This window comes from Malaclemys terrapin, chromosome 13 (genome assembly GCF_027887155.1).
Source record: "Malaclemys terrapin pileata isolate rMalTer1 chromosome 13, rMalTer1.hap1, whole genome shotgun sequence".
Lineage (NCBI taxonomy): Eukaryota > Metazoa > Chordata > Testudines > Emydidae > Malaclemys > Malaclemys terrapin.
The window spans coordinates 39,634,769-39,657,805 of NC_071517.1; the positions used below are offsets into that span (position 1 = coordinate 39,634,769).

A 23,037-nucleotide genomic window follows, 5' to 3' on the forward strand; every position below is an offset into this window, starting at 1 on the left:
ACAAGATGGAAATCACCCCAGTGCTGAAGAGGAAGATCCATTCTGTTCAAGGAGCCATAGGTGTCCTCCAATAAACGGCGCAGCTCGTCCCTCTGCACGATGGACCCTGGAGCATCTCCTAATTCGACCCCCTGCCAGCTCCATGGCCTATCAAGACAGGCAAGCAGGGATCAGATCCCCGCCACGGTGCCCGTCCCACCGGCACTGCACCACCTAAGTCATCATGCAGCACTAGGGACAATGGCAAAGGGAGAACTGCAGCTCCGGATGGGTCAGGAGAGGGAAAAACCAAAACCACCTCCCAGGAGCCCTCGTAAAAAGAAAAGAAGGCAACCCCGGGAGCAGCAACAACAGGAAGGGGGAAGGAAAAACGGTTAAGGACAGTATCAGGGGCCGTAGAGGGGTCAGGGAGAGGGGCAGGATATGGACCAATGACAAGGCCAAGGAGAGGGACAAAATCAGGGCCCTGAGTGGCAAAGCCACCGGGACACAGCACCTCTCGACAGGGCACGGTGGTTAAAAGGACAGGAAGAGATTGGGGCACCCCCACAGCGCTAGGCCCAGGTGCCTTGATAATGAAACACCCAAGATTACAGGACTGGGGGGGAAAGGCACCCTTGGGCTCGGACTCCAGCCACTCAGCATCAGCCGTTGCCACACTGGGCATGGCGGCCTCAGCCGGAGCACTAATCATGGCCAGGCAGATGGTCAGGTCCTGGGGTGCCTCAGAAGCAATAACGGGGCAACAGCCAGAGACAGGAGAGAAGGGGGAGCAACATGGTACAAATGCCCTGACCGAGGCCCTCTTATAGGGGATGTCAACCCCCTGGGTGGTAGAGGTCAGGCCCAGGGCCTGGATCTCAGCAAAAATAGAGGCAAAGTCCCCACCTACCTCTATAGGGTCCCCCTCGACCGGGGCCTGACAGCCAGGGCAGGAATACCTCAGCACCTACAGGGGGCACAGTTGGCAAAGGGGCAGGGGGGACTCCAGGACAGGGGTGGTACTACCCTCCACCGCGGCTGCAGTGACCTCGGCTGACTCCTGCCAATGAACATCAGCAGGGGAGGCGGCGGAAAACCCGGCACCAGCAACCCCCTTCATAGTCTTACAGGGGGTCCCTTCCCCCTCACCAACGAGGGGGGCTGCTGGGCCCACGCTCCCTGCTTACGGTGCCTCCCTCACACAAGCACCCAGCTCCCCGAGGAGTGGGGCTGGCCAGCCCAGTCAGAGCCAGGGAGTGAGGGCGCTGACGGGAGGGTAAGGGAAGACGAGGGCAGGGCAGGAGTGAAAGGGACAGATTTCCCCTGAGGCAAGTCCCACTCGATTCCGGCCACCGATCCTACCACCCTCTCTTCTGCGGGCCCTGGTCTACTGCCCACCACAGCGGTGGGGCCTGCACCGCCGGCAATGATAGGGCCAACGCCCTTCCAGGTTTCAGGGGTCCCAGATGCCCCTCCAAGTACCTCCAGACATGCCCCACCACTCGGCAGAGAAAGCACCGGGCCTGCCCTGAAGAAGAGTAGACCTGGTACTGGGTGTCTCCAGAAGGACCTCTCCAGAGCCTCCCCCTCATGCGCCGCCGGCGGTACTTGAACCTGCATCTGCTGGCGGAATGATAAAACATGGCGGAGGGCAGGGTCCTTGCAGCTCAATGGAAGGGAGCTGAGGACGGAGAGGGGCTTCCCCATGGTGGAGAGGAATGGCAAAAGGATGGCATTGGGGATGAAGGGAGGAACAGAGGAAAACACCACCTGTACGCCCAGGTCTTCCAAAGGTCCAGGGGGGACATGAACACCCCCCACCACCAATCCCCTCTCCACCACCTCCTGGGCAGTGGCCTCTGATGTCAGGAAGAACACCACCTTCCCAAACATCTTAGAGGCCACCACCACGGCCATGGGTCCCACCACCCACGCCATCACCCGCATGTAGGTTTCCACATGGGGCGAGGCCGACACCAGGAGGCAATGCACCCTGTGCTCCCTGGTGAGAGTGGGAAAGGGGCCCCGGCTGCTGGGAATGGTAGTCAGGGAGGCAGCTGGAACAGACGGCAAGGCGGCGAACGGAGGGGTAGCAGCTACCTGGGCGTACACCGTGGGAGCCGAGGGAGCAGCACCTCCAGGGATGGTAAAGGGAACAACTGGTCCTGGAAAAAGCGGGGCCGCGGCTGTCGGCAGGGCTGCAGCAAGAGAAGGGACCACTGCCATGGGAGGTTTCGCCTTTGGGGCGGAGCCCTTGCCCTTCTTCTATTTCCTTATGATAACTATCCTTACACCTCTTGTCAAACTGTCTGTAATTGACCATCTTGATTATCACTACAAACTTTTTTTCCTGGTGATAATAGGTCATCTTAATTAATTAGCCTCTTAGAGCTGGTATGGCATCTTCTCTGTATGTGTATATATATATATACTCTTATTATATGCATCCAATGAAGTGGGCTGTAGCCCACAAAAGCTTATGCTCAAATAAATTTGTTAGTCTCTAAGGTGCCACAAGTACTCTTGTTCTTTTTTCTAGAAACACAGTGGAAAGGCACTGATACAGACTGCTAGGCCTAACTAGGTGTCAGGGGCCAAGACCTGTCTTGATCAGGGGCTAAGCAAAGAAAGTAGAGACCCCCTGAAAGATCACATCAAGGACTGCTGACATCACCATTGTCACCTGACTCTGCACAGCCTGGCCTAGTGCCTGTGGGGAGGGTCAGTGAGATGATTATCAGACAAACTCTGTGTCTGGGCATGTCCATCCATCTCCTCATCCTCTTCTCCCAGGTTCCGGCTGCAGAGAGAAAGGTTTGCCCAGTAGCGAAGGCGCTAAGTTACCCTGAGCAGACCCAGGTTCATTTCCCTGCTCTGTGTGAAGTCAGGCAAGTCACTTATTCTGTCTGGGCCTGAATGTCCCCTCTTCTAAAATGGGGGAAACAGCCCTTCTGCATCACACAGCAGTGGGGAGGGGGGGGCAGATGGGGTCATGTGTCCCCCAGATTTGCTGCCTGGTTTGTAGTGACCATGCTCATATAGACAGAGAATGTTCAGTAACATCAGCTGAAGGCACTGCCCTCACTCTGCCCCTTCCCCCTCACTGTTGGCAGGTTGTCTCTGCACAGCAGTATGGTGAGGCTAAGCACATTAGCATTTGTGAGGTGCTCAAACAGTGCAGTGATAGGGGCCAGGTAAGAACCTGGAATTGCTGGAAGTGCAGCTGTTTCCTGTCACATCAGATAAAAAAAATCACATTAGGGTTGTCACAAACTTTCCTAATTTCACACTGACTCTTTCACTAGCTGGTGTTTCTCTTAAGACGCCAGCTCTTGGGATCCTGTGATTATGTGACAATCTCAGCTCTCACTTTAACAAAGGTCAGTTTGCTCTCATGGATGAGTAGAAAAGGTTGAGAATGTGACCAGAGTGAATCATGAACGCTCAGAAACAAACAAACACTCCAGAATGTAATTTTTAGAAGAAAACCCTTCATGTTTTCTTCATCCAACCTCAAGATTTTGGATTACGTGGTGCTGGCTGTACTGCCTTGGCAGTGATCAGTTAATGTTTTCCGGCCTGGCTTCTCCAGCAAAGGCTCTAAGGAGCTGAATATAAAAATGAACATTCTAATTTATCTCTTTACTTCACCCTTCCTCCAGGGGGCCTGTGCCCATTTGCTGCTTGGGACCACAGCCTGGCCCCATGCGCATTCCCACACCTTGCCCTCTCTGTTTCCTTCTGTTGACTGTGCTGTTTTAGATAAATGATGACATTAAATTAGGGGGCTTTCCATGGGTAGTGAATAGAGAGTTAAGGCCTGAATTCTCACAGTATTGTCAACTCCAAACTTTTAAAAATCGTTAGTCAGAACCCCTGAAATGTTGAGATTGCCTTAAAAAGCATGAGTCTTAAAAATAATAGTTAATAATAAATGTTAGATTCTTTCTAGTTGCCGTCTGGCTTCTCAAACCTTTAGGTTGCATTTGGATCACATTGTTAAGTTTTTCTCTGCAATCAAGAAAGCTAGAATCTTCCTTTGTTTAGGAAACAAAGGCCAAGAATCTCACCTCATCACATGCTTCCAGGAGCTGGGGCTTTAACAAACACACCAAATATCAGGCAAAAAAGACGGTTACTCACCTTTGTAACTGTTGTTCTTCGAGATGTGTTGTTCATACCCATCCAATTAGGTGTGCACGCGCTGCATGCACAATCGTCAGAAAAATTTTTACCGTAGCAACACCCGGTGGGTTGGCTGTGGGGCCCCCTGGAGTGGCACCTTTATGGCACTGGATATATACCCCTGCCGACCCAGCGCCCCCTCAGTTCCTTGCCAGCTACTCCGACAGAGGGGAAGGAGGGCGGGTTTGGAATGGATATGAGCAACACATCTCGAAGAACAACAGTTACAAAGGTGAGTAACCGTCTTTTCTTCTTCAAGTGCTTGCTCATATCAATTCCAATTAGGTGACTCCCAAGCCTTACCTAGATGGTGGGGTCGGAATGAGATATCGCTGAGCGCAAAACCGCTGATCCAAATTCAGCATCGTCTCTAGACTGCTGGACTATTGCACAGTGAGAGGCAAAAGTATGCACTGAAGACCAAGTGGCAGCTCTACAAATTTCCTGTATTGGCACTTGTGCCAGGAAAGCAGCCGATGAAGCTTGGGCCCTTGTGGAATGGAATTGACACCACCTTGGGAAGAAAGGCAGGGTGAGGGCAAAGCTGCACCTTGTCTTTATGGAAAACTGTGTACGGAGGTTCCGACATAAGGGCTTTGATCTCAGATATGCGCCTCACTGAAGTGATGGCTACAAGGAAGGTTGTCTTCCAAGAGAGGTAGAGAAGTGAGCAGGTGGCCATTGGCTTGAACGGGGGCCCCGTGAGTTTGGAAAGGACCACGTTAAGGTCCCACGCCAGGACCGGTTGTCGCACCTGCGGGTAGAGACAGTCCAGTCCCTTAAGAAACCTACCGACCATTGGGTTGGAGAAGACAGAGCGACCATGTTCTCCTGGGTGGAAAGCCAAAATGGCTGCCAGGTGCACCCTAATAGATGATATCACCAGACCCTGCTGTTTTAGGGATAGGAGATAGTCCAGGATGAGAGACACCGACGCCTGCAAAGGGGGCATTTTGCGCTGAGCGCACCAGCAGGAGAAATGCTTCCATTTGGCCAGGTACGTGACTCGAGTGGAGGGTTTTCTGCTATCTAGCAGTACCTGCTGCACCGAGTGTGAGCAGAGTAGCTCCGAGTGAGTTAGCCATGCAGCATCCACACCGTGAGGTGGAGGGATTGCAGGTTGGGGTGACAGAGGTGGCCATGGTCTTGTGAGATCAGGTCCAGCCAAAGCGGGAGTGGAATCAGAGCATCTACCGATAACTCCAGCAGCGTGGTGTACCAGTGTTGCCTGGGCCATGCTGGGGTGACCAGAATCATAAATGCTCTGTCCCTGCATACCTTGAGCAGGACCTTGTGGACTAGAGGGAACTGAGGGAAGGCGTAGAACAGCTGGTCCTTCCACGGGGTCAGGAAGGCGTCTGACAGCGAACCCGGGGAACTTCCCTGGAGAGAACAAAACATTTGGCACTTCCGATTGCTGCGTGAGGCAAACAGGTCAACCTGGGGAAACCCCCACCTCAGGAAGATGGAGTGAATGACATCTGGACGAATCGACCACTTGTGAGACTGGAAGGACCTGCTGAGGCAATCTGCCAGTGTATTCTGGACCCCCAGGAGAAAGGACGCCACCTGATGGATAGAGTGGGCTATATAGAACTCCCACAGTCAAATGGCTTTCCGACAGAGGGGGGACAACCGGGCTCCCCCTTGCTTGTTGATCTAGAACATAGCCACGGTGTTGTCTGTGTTTGGAGGTCTCCGAGGTGGGCACCCCATCCTAGGGATGAAGCATCTGTGACCAGGGACAAGGATGGTTGAGGGGAGTGAAATAGGACCCCTTCGCATACTGTGCTGGGATCCAACCACCAGCAGAGAGAGGTTAGGACCGTTTCCAGGACGGTGACCACTACACTCAAGCTGTCCCGACCTGGACGATATACTGTTGACAGCCAGGCCTGAAGTGGGTGGAGCCACAGCCTGGCATGCCTGGTCCCATACATGCAAGAGGCCATGTGCCCCAGAAGGCTCAGGCACGTTTTCACCATTAAGGTTGGGATACTTTGAAGGCTGCAGATGAGGTTCACCAACGACTGGAAGTGGACCTCTGGTAGGAGAGCTTGGGCCAGTCTGGAATCTAAGACTGCCCCAATGAACGCTATTCTCTGGGTTGGCTCCAGAGTCGACTTTTCGATGCTGAGCAGGAGGCCCAGCTGACGAAACATGGCTATTGTAAGTAGAATGTGGGACTGCACTTGTTCCCTGGTGCGACCCCCAGATAAGCCAATCATCGAGATACGGAAATATTTGTATCCACTGCCGACCAAGGGAGGCTGCCACAACAGCCATACATTTGGTGAATACTCTGGGGGCCATGGAAAGGCCAAAAGGAAGGACCGTGAATTGATAGTGTTTGTGGTTGACCACAAATTGAAGGAAACGTCTGTGCACTGGATGAATCTCTATGTGGAAGCCCATGTCCTTCATGTCGAGGGTGGCGTACCAGTCTCCAGGATCCATAGAAGGAATAATGGTCTCCAGTGATACCATATGGAACTTCAACTTTACCATGAATTTGTTGAGTCTGCGCAGCTCCAGGATAGGCCAAAGCTCACCCTTTGCCTTGGGGATTAGGAAGTAATGGGAGTAAAACCCCTACCCTTTAGCTCCCTTGGAATCTCCTCGATTGCTCCCATGGTCCAGAGCGTTTGGGCCTCCTGTATAAGGAGACTCTTGTGAGAGGGGTCCCTGAAGAGAGACGGGGAGGGAGGATGGGAGGGAGGTGAGAAAGAAAATTGGAGAAAATATCCCTTTTCCACCATGCGAAGAACCCAAAGGTCTGTAGTTATGAGAGACCACGCATGGTGGAAACGGGAGAGACAATTCCGGAATGGAGGGGAAGGATCCTGGATGGTGATTGGTACACCGTCCTTGGGCGCACCTTCAAAAGTTTTGTTTGGGCCCCGCCAGTGGCTTGGGTGGGCCTTGGTTCTGACCGGGCTGATGGCCAGTGGATTTTTTCCTGCCACCTGGCCTGCGCCTCCTATAAAAATTCTGCCTCGACAAAGAGCGGGGTAGGACTGCGGGTTAAAGGGTCTACGCTGGGTGACCGGTGTGTGCATTCCTAAGGAGCGCATTATAGCCCTGAAAAAAGAACAAGAGTACTTGTGGCACCTTAGAGACTAACAAATTTATTAGAGCGTAAGCTTTCGTGGACTACAGCCCACTTCTTCAGATGCATATGATATATATATATGCATCCGAAGAAGTGGGCTGTAGTCCATGAAAGCTTACGCTCTAATAAATTTGTTAGTCTCTAAGGTGCCACAAGTACTCCTGTTCTTTTTGTGGATACAGACTAACACGGCTGCTACTCTGAAACCTGTCATTATAGCCCTGGAATCTTTGAGGCTCTGGAGCCTAGAGTCCATTTTGTCTGAGAACAGGCCTTGCCCTTCAAATGGAAGGTCCTGCAGGGTTTGCTGCAGTTCTCGTGGCAGGCCCGACATCTAAAGCCACGATATGTGGCACATGGCTATGCCCGATGCAAGGGTCCTGGCAGCAGAGTCTGCAGCATCTAAGGATGACTGTAAGGAGGTCCCCTCCACTAGGGCCCCAAACTCATCCCTGGACTCTGGAGGCACTAACTCTTTGAATTTTAACATGGAATTCCATGAATTATAGTCAAAGTGGTTCAGGAGCGCCTGCTGGTTTGCGACCCTGAGCTGCAGCTCCCCGGAGGAGTAAATCTTGCGCCCGAACAAATTGAGATGCCTGAAATCCTTCGATTTGGGTGCCGGAGCCTGCTGCCCATGCTGCTCCCTTTTGTTCACCTAGGCCACCACTAGTGAACATAGCTGAGGGTAAGTGTATAGGTACTCATACTCCTTGGAGGGAACAAAGTATTTCCCCTCCACTCCTCTAGCCATTGGAGGGATGGAAGCAGGTGTCTGCCAGATTGTTTGGCAGTGGTCTGGATAGTACATATGAGGGGCAAAGCCACTCAGGACGGAGCCTACACTGATAGGATGTCCACCACTGGGTCCTCCAACTCTACCACTTCCTCCACTTGGAGGTTCATATTACGTGCCACCCTATGTAGGAGGTTTTGGTGGGCATGAAGGTCTATTGGAGGAGGACCCGAGATTGTTGTCCCCACCACTGCCTCATCTGGAGAAGACAAGGAGGATGCCACGGGGGCTAGAGGGTCTGGTGGCACCTCCTGTTGTGATGGGTCCTGCTGCCCAGGGTCTGGAGCTTGCCCAGAGGTCAGGCTGCAGTTTCCATACCACCTGGAGCAGGACAGCTTATGGTGGCCTTTGGCACCCGAGGTTCTGAGTGGGCTGAGCAGGAGGCCCCTATCAGGATGCCCTTGGCTTGGTGGTACGCCCACGGGGTCCAAAAGGACCATTGTGCAGGTCCTTGACTGGGATTATGGCTCTCCTCCTGCCAATGTCCAGCATCACCCTCGCCGTGGGCAGGAGCAGAGTAGCCTGGACATGAGCTCCCCTCAGACTGTGATGAGCGTGAGGCAAAATGTGAGGGCCAAGGCGGTGCTGAACGCGACTTCGTCGACTCTCCAGGACGTGGTGGAAATCAGTACCGGGTCGCCGGTGAGCAGTGCCGCCGAGACGCTGGGAAGCGGTGCCAGGACCGAGACCAGTGCTGAGGTCTGGCTCAGTACTGAGATCCAGACCTTGACTGCGACGACTACTGTCTGCAGGAGCGGTGCTGGGATCAGCTCCGGGAGGGAGATCGGCACTATGAGTGGTGCTGGGAGCGACGTCGGGAATCCGATCGGTACCATGAGTCGGAGCCATGTCGTGAGCCAGAGCAGTGCCATGAATATGACCGACAACAAGAGTATGAGCAGTGCCATGAGGGAGAATGGCATTGGGACTGCGAGCGTCATCAGGACTGCGAACGGCGTTGGGAGCAGGATCGAATCTGGGACCGGTGCCATGCTTTCGCCAGAGGAGTTGTCAGATGGATCAGGGTTGGCTTGCCCCTGGACGGTACCACAGGGGCCGGAGGTGGTGCCGCAGTCTGCGGTGATGCTGATTCCATCAGGGCAATGAGGTCTCGCACCGCTGCGAAGGTTTCCGGCATCGATGGAAGCCAGGGCTTGACCACGGTACGCGTCGGGGAGCCTGTGTGCACCGGATTCAATGGCTTCTCCCTCGGTGCCGGAGCCAATGGTGCCAACGTCGGCACTTGCACCCTAAGTCATTCTGTAACTGGACGCGACTCCGAGGTTGGCCTCAGGGGTGCCGGCGACTGCTAAGGCAGATCAGTCATCTCTGGCCTGTGGTGCCGCTTCTGGCTAGGCAAGAGAGATCGGCATCAGACCAATTGCATCGGTTGTGGTGCCAGAGAGGTCTGGTGCCGTGGGTCTCTGTTAGAGTCCATCCGCGGTGCAGTACCTCCTGATGTTGCTGGGGCGCCGCGCACCGAAGCGCCCGGTGCCGGGTCTCAGCGCACCACTAAAAGCCACCTCCATTAGGAGCAGCTTCAACTGAAAGGCCCGCTCCTTTTTGGTCCAGGGCCGGAACGCTTTACAAATCTTACACTTGTCAGTCTGGTGAGACTCCCCTAGGCACTTCAAGCAGGAGTCGTGGGGGTTGCCTGTTGGCATAGGCTTGCAGCAAGCTGAACAAGGCTTAAAGCTCGGAGCCTTGGCATGAGCCCAAGAGGCAGGCAGGGAGGAAGGGGAAAGACCCCTTCCAACCCACTATTCTAACTCTGTGTACACAACAACTGTAACTATAACTATACCAACAACTATAACTACACTAACTATAATAACTATATGTAAGCAGAGTCAGGATGAGCTCTACCCTGACATCTGGTGGTGAATTATGGCGAGGGTGGAAAAGAACTTCAGGGGCTGATCTTGTTTGCATAGGCACACCCACCCACCTAGCCTGGGACAATAGCAACTGAAAGCGGTTACTTTGGCTGGTGTGGGATCCCCAGTTTCTCCGTTATTGGGGCAGGAAGAATAAAGTGTTGTTACCCTGATTATGTGAATTAAGGCCAGTGGAACTGTTGTATGACAGAGGGACTCACCATTAACTAAGTAGCACTCGCTAGACAAGGGGCATGGGTTACAAAACCCAGTGAATTAAGATAGAGAGAAGGAGGGAGAGTGGGGCTGGGGCTGGGGCTGCCGCTGCCCCTGCCCCCACCCCTGCCCTTCTGAGGGTCTGGAATACTAATTGCACTACTCTCCACTGTTGAATAGGAGAGCTAATTTTATTTCCATTAGGAATCTAGCTAGAGATTGCTGAGCTGAATTCACTTTGGGCCAATAGTTTACCAGTACTGAGGCTCCCCTACTACAAGCTGAAATTGCTGAGTGCTGTGTTAACTAGTGGGGGAGCCTGAAGATATATTGCTAAGCAGCTGGCAGAGTGGAGCAGTTTGCAGACGGTTGGAGTGGCCCACCGAACAGTGAGCGAGTGGAGTAGAGCAGTTTGCGGGGGCGGCTGGAGGAGTGGCACAGTGCGGCTGGTAGAGCGGAGCCATTCGTGGTGAAGGCTGCAGCAGAACTCCACAGAGAGGCAGGGCAGTCAGCCTCGGACTATGTAAGGTGCCCCTTAACACCCCGTGTGCCCCCTCCCATTTTCACCCAGGCTGGGGTGGGGTAAAACTCTGCAGATAAACTTTTGAACTCTGGGGCAGCACTGACTAGGGGCAGAGACTTTTGGGTTGTTGGACTTTGGGGTGATTGGACTTAAGACCCTGAGGGGAAAAGGACACTGCCAAACTTACTTGGAGGTGGGTCTTTTGCTCATGGTTTGTGTTATGAATCCTGTTTGTGGTGTTTCCCCAACATAATGCCGCATTGTTTCCCTCCTTTATTAAAAGGCTTTTGCTACACTCAGACTCCGTGCTTGTGAGAGGGAAAGTATTGTCTCCTAGAGGTGCCCGGGGGGAGGTATGTAATTGTCCAGGTCACTGGGTGGGGGCTCGAGCCGGTTTTGCATTGCGTTATTGAAACGGAACCCCTAGATACTGAACCCTGCCCTTGTTGCTGCCAACTCAGAGTGGCAGACGGGTTTCATATACAATATATAGGAAAAAGAGACACTAGGGAAAGTGGAGAACAGCAAAGCCGCGCTCCACAGTTCCAACGATCGTCACAGGCAGTAAGAAGGAACTGAGGGGGCGCTGGGTCAGCAGGGGTATATATCCAGGGCTATAAAGGCCCCACTCCAGGGGGCTCCACAGCTAACCCACCAGGTGTTGCGAGGGTAAAAATTTCTCCAATGATCATGCACATGGCGCGCATGCACCTAATTGGAATCGATATGAGCAACACATCTTGAAGAAGAACCATGCTCTGAAGTGTCCCTAGCCTCTGTTTGCCAGAAGCTGGGAATGGGTGACAGGGGCTGGATGACTTGAAGATTCCCTGTTCTGTTCATTTCCTCTGAAACACCTGGCATTGGCCACTGTCAGATGACAGGATACTGGGCTGGATGGATTATTGGTCTGACCCAGTATGGCCATTCTTATGTTCATGAGACTCATTATAAAATCATGAATGTTGGCAACACTTTTGACACGGAGGCTTTGTTAAACTGAGCCAGAGGAGCCTTAGCGTACGTCAGAATCGGGCCACTGAAATATTGATTAAGCAATTTTTGGCCTGTGAATTGAATATCCCTAGACTTGGAAGGATTCGACTTTATTGGTAGATGTCAGTAAATGTTGATTTCACTGTACACACACAAACCATGGAAAAAATATTTCCATTGATGATAACCAAAATTTACAAATAGCCCAGTAAGAAAAATGCTGCTTGAGAACTTACTATAATTTAATTTAAGGATATTGACTTAGTATATTTTGACATGTGAGGCTGAATTTGTGTTTTAACGGTTACAAAGTTTTAACTTTTTGAATCTCCGTGTCTACTGTCATAAACTAATTATTGTCTGACTAAAATAGTGTCTGAATACCCCCCCCCAATTTCCCACAACTGCGAACAATAATATTGATAAAAACTGAAACCGTGAAAGTTTAAATAGATAAATACAAAAATATTTTTTACAAATAAATATTAATCTTATCTGTCAAAATTACATATTAAATCAAATGAATTCTGCCAAGCCTAAATATGACTCCTTAGACACGCAGTTCTGTCAGCTCATCAAGACAAGGGGAAGCTGATGTCCATGTGAAGCCCCAGTGACTCCCCCACACACGCACCAGCAGAGGGGGCTGATTGCAGGATCAGAGCCTTATTGCTACATTTCTCACCAAAGCTAGGGTTACCATATTTAAAAAATAAAAAAAGAGGACACTCCACGGGCCCTGGCCCTGCCCCTTTCCCACCCCCGCCCCAACTCCACCCCTACTCCACCCATTCCCCCAAAGTCCCCGCCCTAACTCCCCCTCCTCCCTCCCAGCCACGCGAAAAGGACTGCCCAAGTGCTACCGGCTTCACAGTTTGCCGGCAGCCGTCAGACTCTGCGCCCCGGCCGGCGCTTCCCCAGCACAGCTGGAGCCCGGGAGGGGAAGAGCCCAGCCGGGGGCACAGGGTCTGGAGGCTGCCCGGCAAACCCGTGAAGCCGGTAGCGCTCGGGCTTTGGGCAGCCCCTATGCCTCCGGACCCTGCGCCCCCGGCCGGGCACTTTCCCTCCCGGGCTCCAGCTGCTCTGCTCCTCCCCTGACTCTTTGGCTCTGTTTAAGAGCCAAGCTGCCCGAGCCAGCGCTACCGGCTTCGGGCAGCCCCCTTGCCTCCAGACCCTGCGCCGCCGGAGCAGAGCAGCTGGAGCCCGGGAAGGGAAGTGCCCGGCTGGCGACTCGGGGTCCGGAGGCACGGGGGGCTGCCTGAAGCCGGTAGCGCTGGCTCGGGCAGCTTGGCTCTTAAACAGAGCCGAAGTCTGAGTCAGGGGAGGAGCAGAGGAGCCGCGGGAGAGGAAGTGCCCGTCCAGTATTTTTCCTGGACATGTTCGGCTTTTTGGCAATTCCCCCCGGATGGGGGTTTGATTGCCGAAAAACCGGACGTATGGTAACCCTACGTGACTGGTGCCCGGGGCTGGGGGCGCAGCTCCAGCCCCAGGGGGACGCAAATCCAGACAGTGCCAGCTCCCTGCAACGCGCTGGCGTCCACAACCCCCCCGGGGGCGCCCCCCAGCCCTGTGATGGCTGCCGAGCGGTGCCCAGAGACACCCCCCACCCAAAGGACAGGGGCCTGAGTCCCCCCTCCCCCGACGGCTTGCTGCATCACGGGGCAGGTTGGTCGCGTCGCAGGGGCCGCTGGGAGTTGTAGTTCTCAGCCGCTCCCCTCTCCCGGCTCTCCCTGGAGTGTGAGGCCCGGCCGGACTACAGCCCCCAGCATGCCCTGGGCAGGAGCCGAGTGTCGCACCGAGATGATGTCACAGCGGGCGACCAACACACACAGATTCGGAGATCCTAGCCTCCCTATTTCCCCGGACATGTCCGGCTTTTTGGCAATTCCCCCCCGGACGGGGATTTGGGGACCAAAGAGCCGGACATGTCCAGGGAAATCCGGACGTATGGTAACCCTATTTGCCAAAGCCTCCAGGGCTGGAACATTCCGGGTGATCTGGCTTAGGGTTACCATATTTCAGCAAGCAAAAAAGAGGACGGGAGGAGCCCCGCCCTAGCCCCGCCCCATCCTGCCCTAGCCCCGCCCCTGCCCCACCCACTTCCCGCTCCCCTCAGAACTCCCAACCCTCCCCCCCGCTCCTTGTCCCCTGATTGCCCCCTCCTGAGACCCTCCCTCCATCCTAACTGGCCCCCTAGGACCCTACCCCCTACCTGTACCCTGACTGCTCCAACCCTTATCCACACCCCCACCCCAGACTCCCCCCCCCAGAACTCCCAACCCATCTAAACCCCTCTGCTCCCTGTCCCATTGACTGCTCCAATCCCTCTCCCCACTCCTGCCCCCTAAACAGCCCCCCCAGAACTCCCCCCCCCCTCGCTCCTTGTCCCCTGACTGCCCCATCCTGAGACCCCTGCTCCTAACTGCCCTCCAGAACCCCATCCCCTACCTAAGCCTCCCTGTTCCTTATCCCCTAACTGCCCCTTCCTAAGACCCCCCTCCCTAACTGCCCCCCGGACCCTACCCCCTACCTGTACCCTGACTGCCCAAAACCTTATCCACATCCCCCCCAGAAAGCCCCCCCGAACTTCTGACCCCCCCGTCTCTTGACTGCCCCTTTCAGAACCTCCATGCCCCTTCTCCGACCCCCTGGCTCCCTTGTTGTTGGCCTTCAGTTCGCCTAAGGTCTCTGTGAGCTTGCTCAGGAACTGCCTGAGCCGTTCGTCCCGGCACGCTGGGGAGTGGGGGAGGAGGAGCAGGGGAGGAGCTCCTGACTGCCGGAGGCGATCTGCGAATGCAGGGAGGGAGGGAGTGAGCTCTGCTGCACGGGGGAGGAGGGACTCTCTCTGGCTGTTGGAGCCCCATGTAAGTGGCACCATCCGGCTGGCTGCCCTGTTAGCCGTGCGCGCTCTGCATGGGGGGGGGAAGTCCGGACATTTACAAATTCCCCCCGGACGCTATTTTTAGCTCAAAAATCCAGACATGTCCGGGGGAATCCAGACAAATGGTAACCCTAGTCTACACTATAGTCACTAGAGTGGCACAGCTACAACACTACAGCTGTGTCCCTGAAGTGCTGTAGTGTAGATGCTTCCTACGTTGACAGAAGTGGTTTTTCCATCGCTTTAGTTAATCCCCCTTTCTGAGAGGCTGTAGCCAGGTCACCAGAGGAATTCCATTGTCAGCACCGGGGTTAGGTCTATCTAGCTGTGGCACTCAGCGCACACAATGTTTCACAGCCCTGAGTGACATCATTAGGTTGATCTAAGTGTTAAGTGTAGAGCAGGCCTAAGAGGGGTTTCCCTGGAGCTGGCTGAAAACACGGAGTCTGAGGGACTGGCTGGCAGCTTGGAGTGCTTGAGGCAGAAAGCCAAGAGAAGCAGTCGTGAGTGTGATCCCAGCAGGAAATGGAGAGACAGAGCTGGCTTCAGGCACAGGGTTCCCTGGAAAGGCAGATGTGGAGTTCTGAGTAAGGAAACTGCCAGCTGCTGATTGTTTGTACCATGTTCAGGGCACAGGAATGTGTGGACATTGTTTGTAACTAATAAGGATTGCACCAAAAAAATACCTAACTCCTATAATCAATTTCTCCTGCCAATGGAAGAACCTAGCAAGGCCCCAAACACTGACTAACTGCTGAGGACAAAGGAGCAATGGTACAACCCAAGTCACAATCTAGACCTGTGGCAGCAAATGTGTTGGTGGGAAACATTTGTGGGGAGCTCCAGTAGCAAAGAGCCAGTGCAGAGGAGCAGACTGCTGCTAACTGCGGACTTGAGCATGTCCAGCTTTGTGTGCCGAGCAGTCCCCATTGTCCCTTCTCTCAGGTGCAGGGAGATGCCCCCAGCCAATGGTCCCTGCATGCCAGACTTGGAGAGGGAGCATAACCCTGACAGGAGGAGACTGACGCTGGGAAGAAGGGTCCTGCACCTAGAGCCTGAAGGCATGTGGCCACTAGTAGAGCATGTGTCCAACCTGCAGCATCCCTGCAGCACAGCCAGGGCCTGGGCAGGAGGCCTGGGACATGTGAGAGACAGACTGTGAACTGCCCTGACATTCCAGAGATGCTGGTTGTGGTTCTCCCATGCCCACAGAGCGGGGTGATGTGTTTTCCTTTCACCTTTACCATTTTTTTCCTTAATTTTTTTTTATTACTTGCTGTTTAATAAATTGTATTTGTTCTGAACTCTATGCAATGGTCAGGAAAGAGATCAGGGAAGCTTCCAGAGTGGAGAGAGTACCCTGGACTGGGGACATCCTAGCCCCTGTCCTGAGTGACCATGACAAGGTTGGGGGTAGAGCCCCACAGGAATCCTGGGCCCAGCCTTGTTGGGGTTACAAGAACTCTGCCACACAGAACAGTGGAAGGGGAGACCTCGAGGTTAGGCAGGTCTCTGGGTAAAGGGAGTGGAAGCGAGGTCTCAGATCCTTTTGCTAGCCAATTCCACCGGAGTGGTGTATAAGCCAGGGAAGTTCCCCACAATAGTGGGACTGTTCCCCCACTTTCTTATGTGCACATCGAATGTTTTTTACTAAAATTAAGTCAGTATTTTAGGCAAAAGTGTCAGAGCGGCCACCAGCGAGAGCTGTTGGCTGTATTCTGAGGCCACCAAAAAATTGGTGGTGAGAACCCCTGGGATAGATAATTGATTTGTGATGATCCCTTCTGACAGTAAAATCTATGATTCTAACAGAAGCCAGACACACAGAGGCCAAGCACAGTGTGGGGATATTACTAGGACCCAGGAGCAGCTGGGTGGCAGCGATCCCTGGGGTCAGTCTCGGCAGCAGAAAGTGACTCGCAGCCGCTGCGGTTGTTAGAATAAAGACCAAATACTTGCCTATTATCCCAGCTGTTTTTCCCATATATAAAGGTATAGCAAGACAATCAATCAAAGAGGCCCAACAGCAAGGAGGCCCAGCAGATGTATCCCATTACCCCTACCCCTGGACCCTGGAAAGGCAATCAATCAAGGGGGCCCAACAGATGTATCCTATTTACCCCTAGAAAGGAATTTAAAATTCCATAGGTCAGCAGAATGTATGCACGTTAAGTCATTTGTTACTGAATATAAAAAGGCTTGCTCTACGCTTGTAGGGTGTGCTCCTCCCTCTGGCATGAGTCGAGGGGGACACCCGCTCAGCTGACTGATCAATAAAGAACTTGAAGCCGTCTTCTCGACTCCCGTGCCTCCTTGGGGTAATTGGGCAGCTCCAGGGGGAAACGAGCCCATTTGGCTAACAAATGGCGACTCCGCCGGGACTTCTCTCCCTGTAGAGGGCACTGACCGACGGCCGAGGGCGATTCCGAGGAGTGGCCACCTCGAGCGGTTGGTTTGCTCGGGCCTCGGATCGTCACAATCGGCCGGGGCGGCTGTGTCCTCTCTAAAGAGAACTCTGAAGGACACGGAAGCAAGACGGCTTCAGAAGAAGGGGAAGTCTGACTGCCGGACGCGGCCACTTCGGGCGGTAAGTGCGTTTACCTCCTGGGTTTGAGGAATAACGCCCCCGAGGTGTGGGTTGGACAGTGGAAATCCCCTAGGCAGCCTGTATACGGGAAGGTATGTTAACATTATTGTAGCTTTGTAAATGTCTTGTTGTTGTGTTTTTGGTTAAAGGGTAAGCAAATAACGGCCAATGAGTAACGTAACTAACTCCACAAGTCCATGGGCCGTTTTTAACAATTATTGGGACTTGGAGCAACCTCAGGGATTACTCTTGTCTATAGGAAGGGTAATCTTGTTTCTCCTCTTAATGGTGTGTTGGAAACCGAGATTGTAACTGATTAAAGGATCTGTGTGAAAGATGAATGAGTGCTGCTGACAGGTCTGAGGCTTAAGCTGACTTCAGCCGCCCCAAGACTCCTGCAAGGGGAAACCCGATGACCAGGATATCTTGATTGCAAGGGGGGTCAGCCGAACCTCATGACCCAGCGGATATCTGAGTTAGAACTAGATCTATACCTCTTCCCCCTCTTGATATCTCTGTCTCGGAAAACTCTGGGTAAAGCATAATGGGGTCCGGACAAAGCACCTTCTCCTGGACACCCCTGGGATGTATGCTGGATAACTGGAAGGCGTTTAGACGCCAGGCTGATTATGGAATTGTATTATGTAAAGACAAGCTTGTAAAATTCTGTACTCTTGAATGGATGACATTCGGGGTGGAATGGCCCGAGGGAGGGACGCTCAAACCAGGGGTTGTACAAGCAGTACATAGCATTGTGACCTGGGATGGGCATTGGGACCAATATCCCTATATAGATATTTGGCAGGACCTTGTGGCCAATCATCCCCCATGGTTGCAAAAATGTAGATCACAAACTATTTAAACCTTAATGGCCCGTGCCCCTGTTATGAAACCCTGTTTCCCTGTTAAGAAATCTTGTCTGCGGGCTATGATTCCCTCTGCCCCTGATCCTATGCCCCCTCCCCCTTTGTATCCTGGCCTCCCGGCTCCGGTACCCTCAATTGAAATCCCCACCCCCTCCTCTGAGGATAATGCCTCAACTGAAAAGGGTGAGCCAAGCGACCAGGACTTTTCCAAACGGGAGCCCCCTCCGATCTCTCTGAGCTCCCAGGTGTCTAACCACACCAGGAGAAAGACTGGCCCCGTGACAGCTCAGAGCTCTGAAACGCAGTGGAACTTGTCATCTGACTATAACCCTGGGGATATTCGGTTTACCCTTATTAGCTCATCGAGCAAGGGTGGCCCGGGACTCCAAGGGCCCCTGCAACAGAATTATTTGTGTCCACTGCGGGAAACTGTAGCCCCTGAGGGTAATCTCACTATGGTATATGTTCCCTTTACCACTAGTGAGCTATATAATTGTAAGGGGCTTCGGGCAAGAATATAGAGGAACTTTTAGAAATAGCCATGAAGGTTTATGATCGGAGGGATGATGAGGAGCGAAAGAAAGGGGCCCGTGTTTTGGCCATGGCCCTGAGAGAAGGATATGCAGAAAGGGGGGACAAGGTTAAGGAGAAGCCAGGGCCACCTGGGAGGGGACGGGACCCCCGCCTGGGTCGAAACCAGTGCGCTATCTGTAGGGAAGAGGGGCACTGGAAGAATGAATGCCCCCGGCGACAGGCTATGGGAAAGGAACGTAAAAACAAAACCCGGTCCTTCCCCTCCTTTACAACAACACGGGACGTTCAGGGGAGGGATCTTCCCCATAGAGAAGCTGAGGGACCCAGCGGCCCCTCCTGACAGCACAAGCTGCCAGCCTGGATCCCACGGTAAAAATTAAAGTGGAGGGCCGCCCAATTGAAGCCCTTATTGATACTGGGGCCACTCTTAGTTTGCTCCCCCTTAATAAGGCCCCCCGAGATAGAGCTCGGGGACGTGCCATAGTCCAGGGGATAGAGGGACAAACTACAACTTTGGAAAAAAAAAAAAAAAAAAAAAAAAACTTTGCCTCTCCTAGTAAAAATAGGGGACCGTCAAATTTCCCATCAGTTTGTTTGCAGTCCCTCCTGCCCCATAGCGCTGCTCGGACGAGATATCCTCACTAAATTACAGGCGGAGATCTCATTCGATAACGGGACAATGGAAGTCAGAATCCCTAAGCAACAAGCCTCTAATTACCAGATGGCTCTCATAAATGCTAGAGATCACTCCCTGGAATGTAAGGGAAGTGATGGAAGCCAGCTGCGGGGGGGCGGGGGGGGCTGAATCCCAAGGTCTGGGCGGAGGAAGGAGGCGTGGCCCGAGCCAGGAATGCTACACCAGTGCATATTTCCCTTAAGGAGGGAAGCAGCCCAGTCCGAATTCGACAATACCCCCTTAAGTTAACCACTCGGATCGGGTTAAAACCCCTGATTCAAAAGTTTTTGCAGTGCAGGTGGTTAAAGGAAGACACGTCCCCATACAATACTCCAATAATGGGGGTGCCTAAGCCTAATGGGCAGTATCGGTTGGTCCAGGACCTAAGACAGATTAACAAGTTAATAGCAAAGACTGTTTGCCTTTGAGTGGGAGGACCCAGATACCCACTACAAAGCTCAATACCTTTGGACCGTTGTCCCACAAGGACTTACCTGTGCACCCGAGATTTTTGGCAGCCAGTTAAAAAGGGACCTCGCCCCATTCCTGGCTAAACACCCTTCATGTAACATAGATCAGTACTGCGATGATCTGCTCTTGAGTACTGAACAGAGACAGTCTGCAAGGAGCAAACTGTAGAGCTCCTCAATCCCCTTGGGGTACAGGGATATAAAGTATCAAAGGAAAAAGCTCAGTTGGTTAAGCAGCAGGTCACCTTCCTTGGATACCACCTCTGCCAAGGGAGTCGCAGTCTGGGCAAAGAAAGAATCCAGGTTATACTTGATAGCCCTCAGCCCCGGAACCCCCGAGAACTAAGGGCTTTTCTGGGACTGACTGGCTTCTGTCGACTCTGGATCCCTGACTACGGGGAAGAGCCAAACCACTGTATGAATCCTTAACTAAAGAGGGTCTGCTCCATTGGACGTGGACCAAAGAGATGGAAAAAGCATTTCGAGAGCTAAAAGAAGCCTTGGTTCAGCCTCCCGCTCTAGCCCTCCCCGACCCTCGGAGGCCGTTTACTCTATACGTTCACAAGAGGGGAGGGGTGGCTGCTGGAGTTCTATGCCAAAGGTCGGGACCCACCTGGCGACCCATTGGATACTACTCAAAGGTGTTGGACCCTGTCGCCAAGGGGTGGCCTGCCTGCTTACGGGCCGTTGCAGCGACCGCTCTCCTCGTACAGGAGGCTGAAAAGTTGACCCGGGGGGGGGACACTGAGGTTGTGGTTCCCCACGGGGTGCCTCAAATACTGGGGACAGGCGCTGGGGAAAAGCATTTAAATCCCAGTTGACATACCAGATATGAGGTAGGGCTCTTGCTAGCCCCTAACTTAACCTTTAGGACAGTTAGCTCCCTCAACCTAGCTACCCTATTGCCTGACCCTTGGGTTTCCTATGAGACCAGCCCCACTCATGACTGTATTGAAGTCTTGCAACAGGTGTCCCAGGCACTCGGTATACAATGGAGGCTGCATACCCCCTGGAGGTCGCAGAGCTCGGGTCAGGTGGAAAGAATAAATAGAACTCTCAAGGATACCCTCACTAAACTATGCACAGAGTCTAGTTTAAAGTGGCTTGATGCGTTACCACTCGCCCTTAACTGCATTCGAAGGGCCCCACGTAAGGGTCTTAAGCTTTCACCATTTGAACTGGTCTTTGGGTTCCCTCCCCGAATACTTATCCCAGGATTCCGGGAGGATGTAACCTGGGAAGTGGGAAATGACTTACTATGGAAACAGGTTTCCGGGTTGCAATCTGTTTTGTTACAGCTGCATCGACGCGGCGCCATTCCAGGCTCTTCCCTTGGACCAGACCGTGCATCCGTTCCGGATCGGTGACCAGGTCCTTGTCAAGAAGTGGAAACGCGACCCCCTTACGCCAAGGTGGGACGGTCCACACACCATTTCGCTCATCAGCCAGGCCGCAGTTAAAATTCTCGGGAGCGACAAATGGACACATCACACCTGGGTAAAGCGGTTTCTGAATCCTGACCAGGGAACCAATCCCACGGACGAGGACACCGGCCCTCTGCCCACCCCGGCCCCGGAAGCCCGGGGTGGCACGGGCGAAGACACCGTCTGGGAGTATCAAGGACTCGATGGGCTAAAAGGACTGTTTAGGAAAAAGCAATAATGAACTCATTATTGATATTTCTGTTCATAGGTGTCTATCACGGCTATGGTTGGGAGAATAGGTTTATACAACTGGGAGAAACAATAGCGAGTTCCTTCAATCTTAGTAGCTGCTGGGTTTGTGGAGGTCCAGGGGATTGGAATGAATGGCCTTGGGTAGCACAGCCAGTGCAAGCTAAATGGTGGATCAGTAATTTAAGTATAGTCCACAAAGGAACAGAAGTTTGGGATGAGGATAGTAACCCTTGGTGACTCTATTCCTCTGAGATGGGGATCCTTTGTCTAAACCGAACAAAACAAGAAGGGGTATATGTGGGCAAAAGCCGATGTGACTGGACCCTATCTCTAGGATTTGACTGCTATGATCACCCTAGTTGCCATACGTATGACTGTTCTAAATATCAAGGACGGTGGAACCATACCCACGTAAAACTCACTAATCATAGCTGGGTAAGTTGTTCCTACCAACAGCATACCGGCAAGGGCTGTTAGGCAGTTGGACAAGATGGGTTCTTTGATGCCCTCTTTCTAAGTTGCCAGCGAGATAATACCGACAGTAAGGATCACGTGGTACGCTGGTATCAGTGGGCATGGCAACATTCTAATGGAACTCGAGTAACCCATTTTAATCATTTTTGGTCTACTACCAATAGCCCTAAATTTGGTTGTAATTGCGCTTGGAAGGAAGGGGCTGGGCCTTGGAAATGTGACTATTGTAATCCTGACGGTACATCTATTGTATTAGGGGGACCCCTGGAGATGGGTAACTCTTTGTATTACGAAGAACCGGGCCCCGAGGACTATCCCGAAACCTGGGATGGCCCCTTTGCGAATGGACAATGGGCCCTAAAAGGCCATTACTGGATATGTGGGCAATACGCTTATCGAAGATTGCCTCCAAATTGGTCAGGAATATGTTAAGTTGGGTACATTAGGCCCTTGTTCTTTCTACTACCCCAAATTCAGGGAAATAAGTTAGGAATTAAGGTATATGACGACTTGATTAGGAAGAGGCGGTCCGTTGATTCCGCATTGATTGCTGGAAGCTCCCAAGTTGGGGGGGGCTCAAGAGTGGCTCCCTGTGTAATTGCATTAGTCCGACGAATGGCTAATCAAATTGTACGCCAACGCATGATGGCATTATATCAACCGGTAAAAGCTGAGGATTGGGGGCCATAAGGCTCTCAAAATGCTTTTAAGGGGGGAGAACCTTGTTAGAATAAAGACCAAATACTTGCCTATTATCCCAGCTGTTTTTCCCATATATAAAGGTATAGCAAGACAATCAATCAAAGAGGCCCAACAGCAAGGAGGCCCAGCAGATGTATCCCATTACCCCTACCCCTGGACCCTGGAAAGGCAATCAATCAAGGGGGCCCAACAGATGTATCCTATTTACCCCTAGAAAGGAATTTAAAATTCCATAGGTCAGCAGAAAGTATGCACGTTAAGTCATTTGTTACTGAATATAAAAAGGCTTGCTCTACGCTTGTAGGGTGTGCTCCTCCCTCTGGCATGAGTCGAGGGGGACACCCGCTCAGCTGACTGATCAATAAAGAACTTGAAGCCGTCTTCTCGACTCCCGTGCCTCCTTGGGGTAATTGGGCAGCTCCAGGGGGAAACGAGCCCATTTGGCTAACACGGTGACTCTGGTTCCCAGGCTCCTGGCGAGATC

The 23,037-nt window shown here is 52.8% G+C and overlaps 1 protein-coding gene across 1 annotated transcript; it reads left to right on the plus strand.

Annotated features, from left to right (window-relative positions):
* The first annotated feature begins 9,178 nt into the window (after window positions 1–9,178).
* LOC128847376 (uncharacterized) lies at window positions 9,179–22,754 on the plus strand. The gene is made up of 3 exons (XM_054046766.1): window positions 9,179–9,371; window positions 16,848–17,155; window positions 21,025–22,754. Exons 1-3 carry the CDS (start codon window positions 9,179–9,181, stop codon window positions 21,361–21,363), a joined length of 840 nt encoding a protein of 279 aa, XP_053902741.1. The 3' UTR covers window positions 21,364–22,754.
* The last annotated feature ends 283 nt before the right edge of the window (window positions 22,755–23,037 follow it).

Coding starts and splice junctions, on each gene's coding strand:
- LOC128847376 (XM_054046766.1), top strand. CDS start 9,179: ATGAGGTCTCGCACCGCTGCGAAGGTTTCCGGCATCGATGGAAGCCAG. Junction 9,372..16,847: donor CTCCGAGGTTGGCCTCAGGG/GTGCCGGCGACT, acceptor TGATCAATAAAG/AACTTGAAGCCGTCTTCTCG. Junction 17,156..21,024: donor GGACGCGGCCACTTCGGGCG/GTAAGTGCGTTT, acceptor GCGCCATTCCAG/GCTCTTCCCTTGGACCAGAC.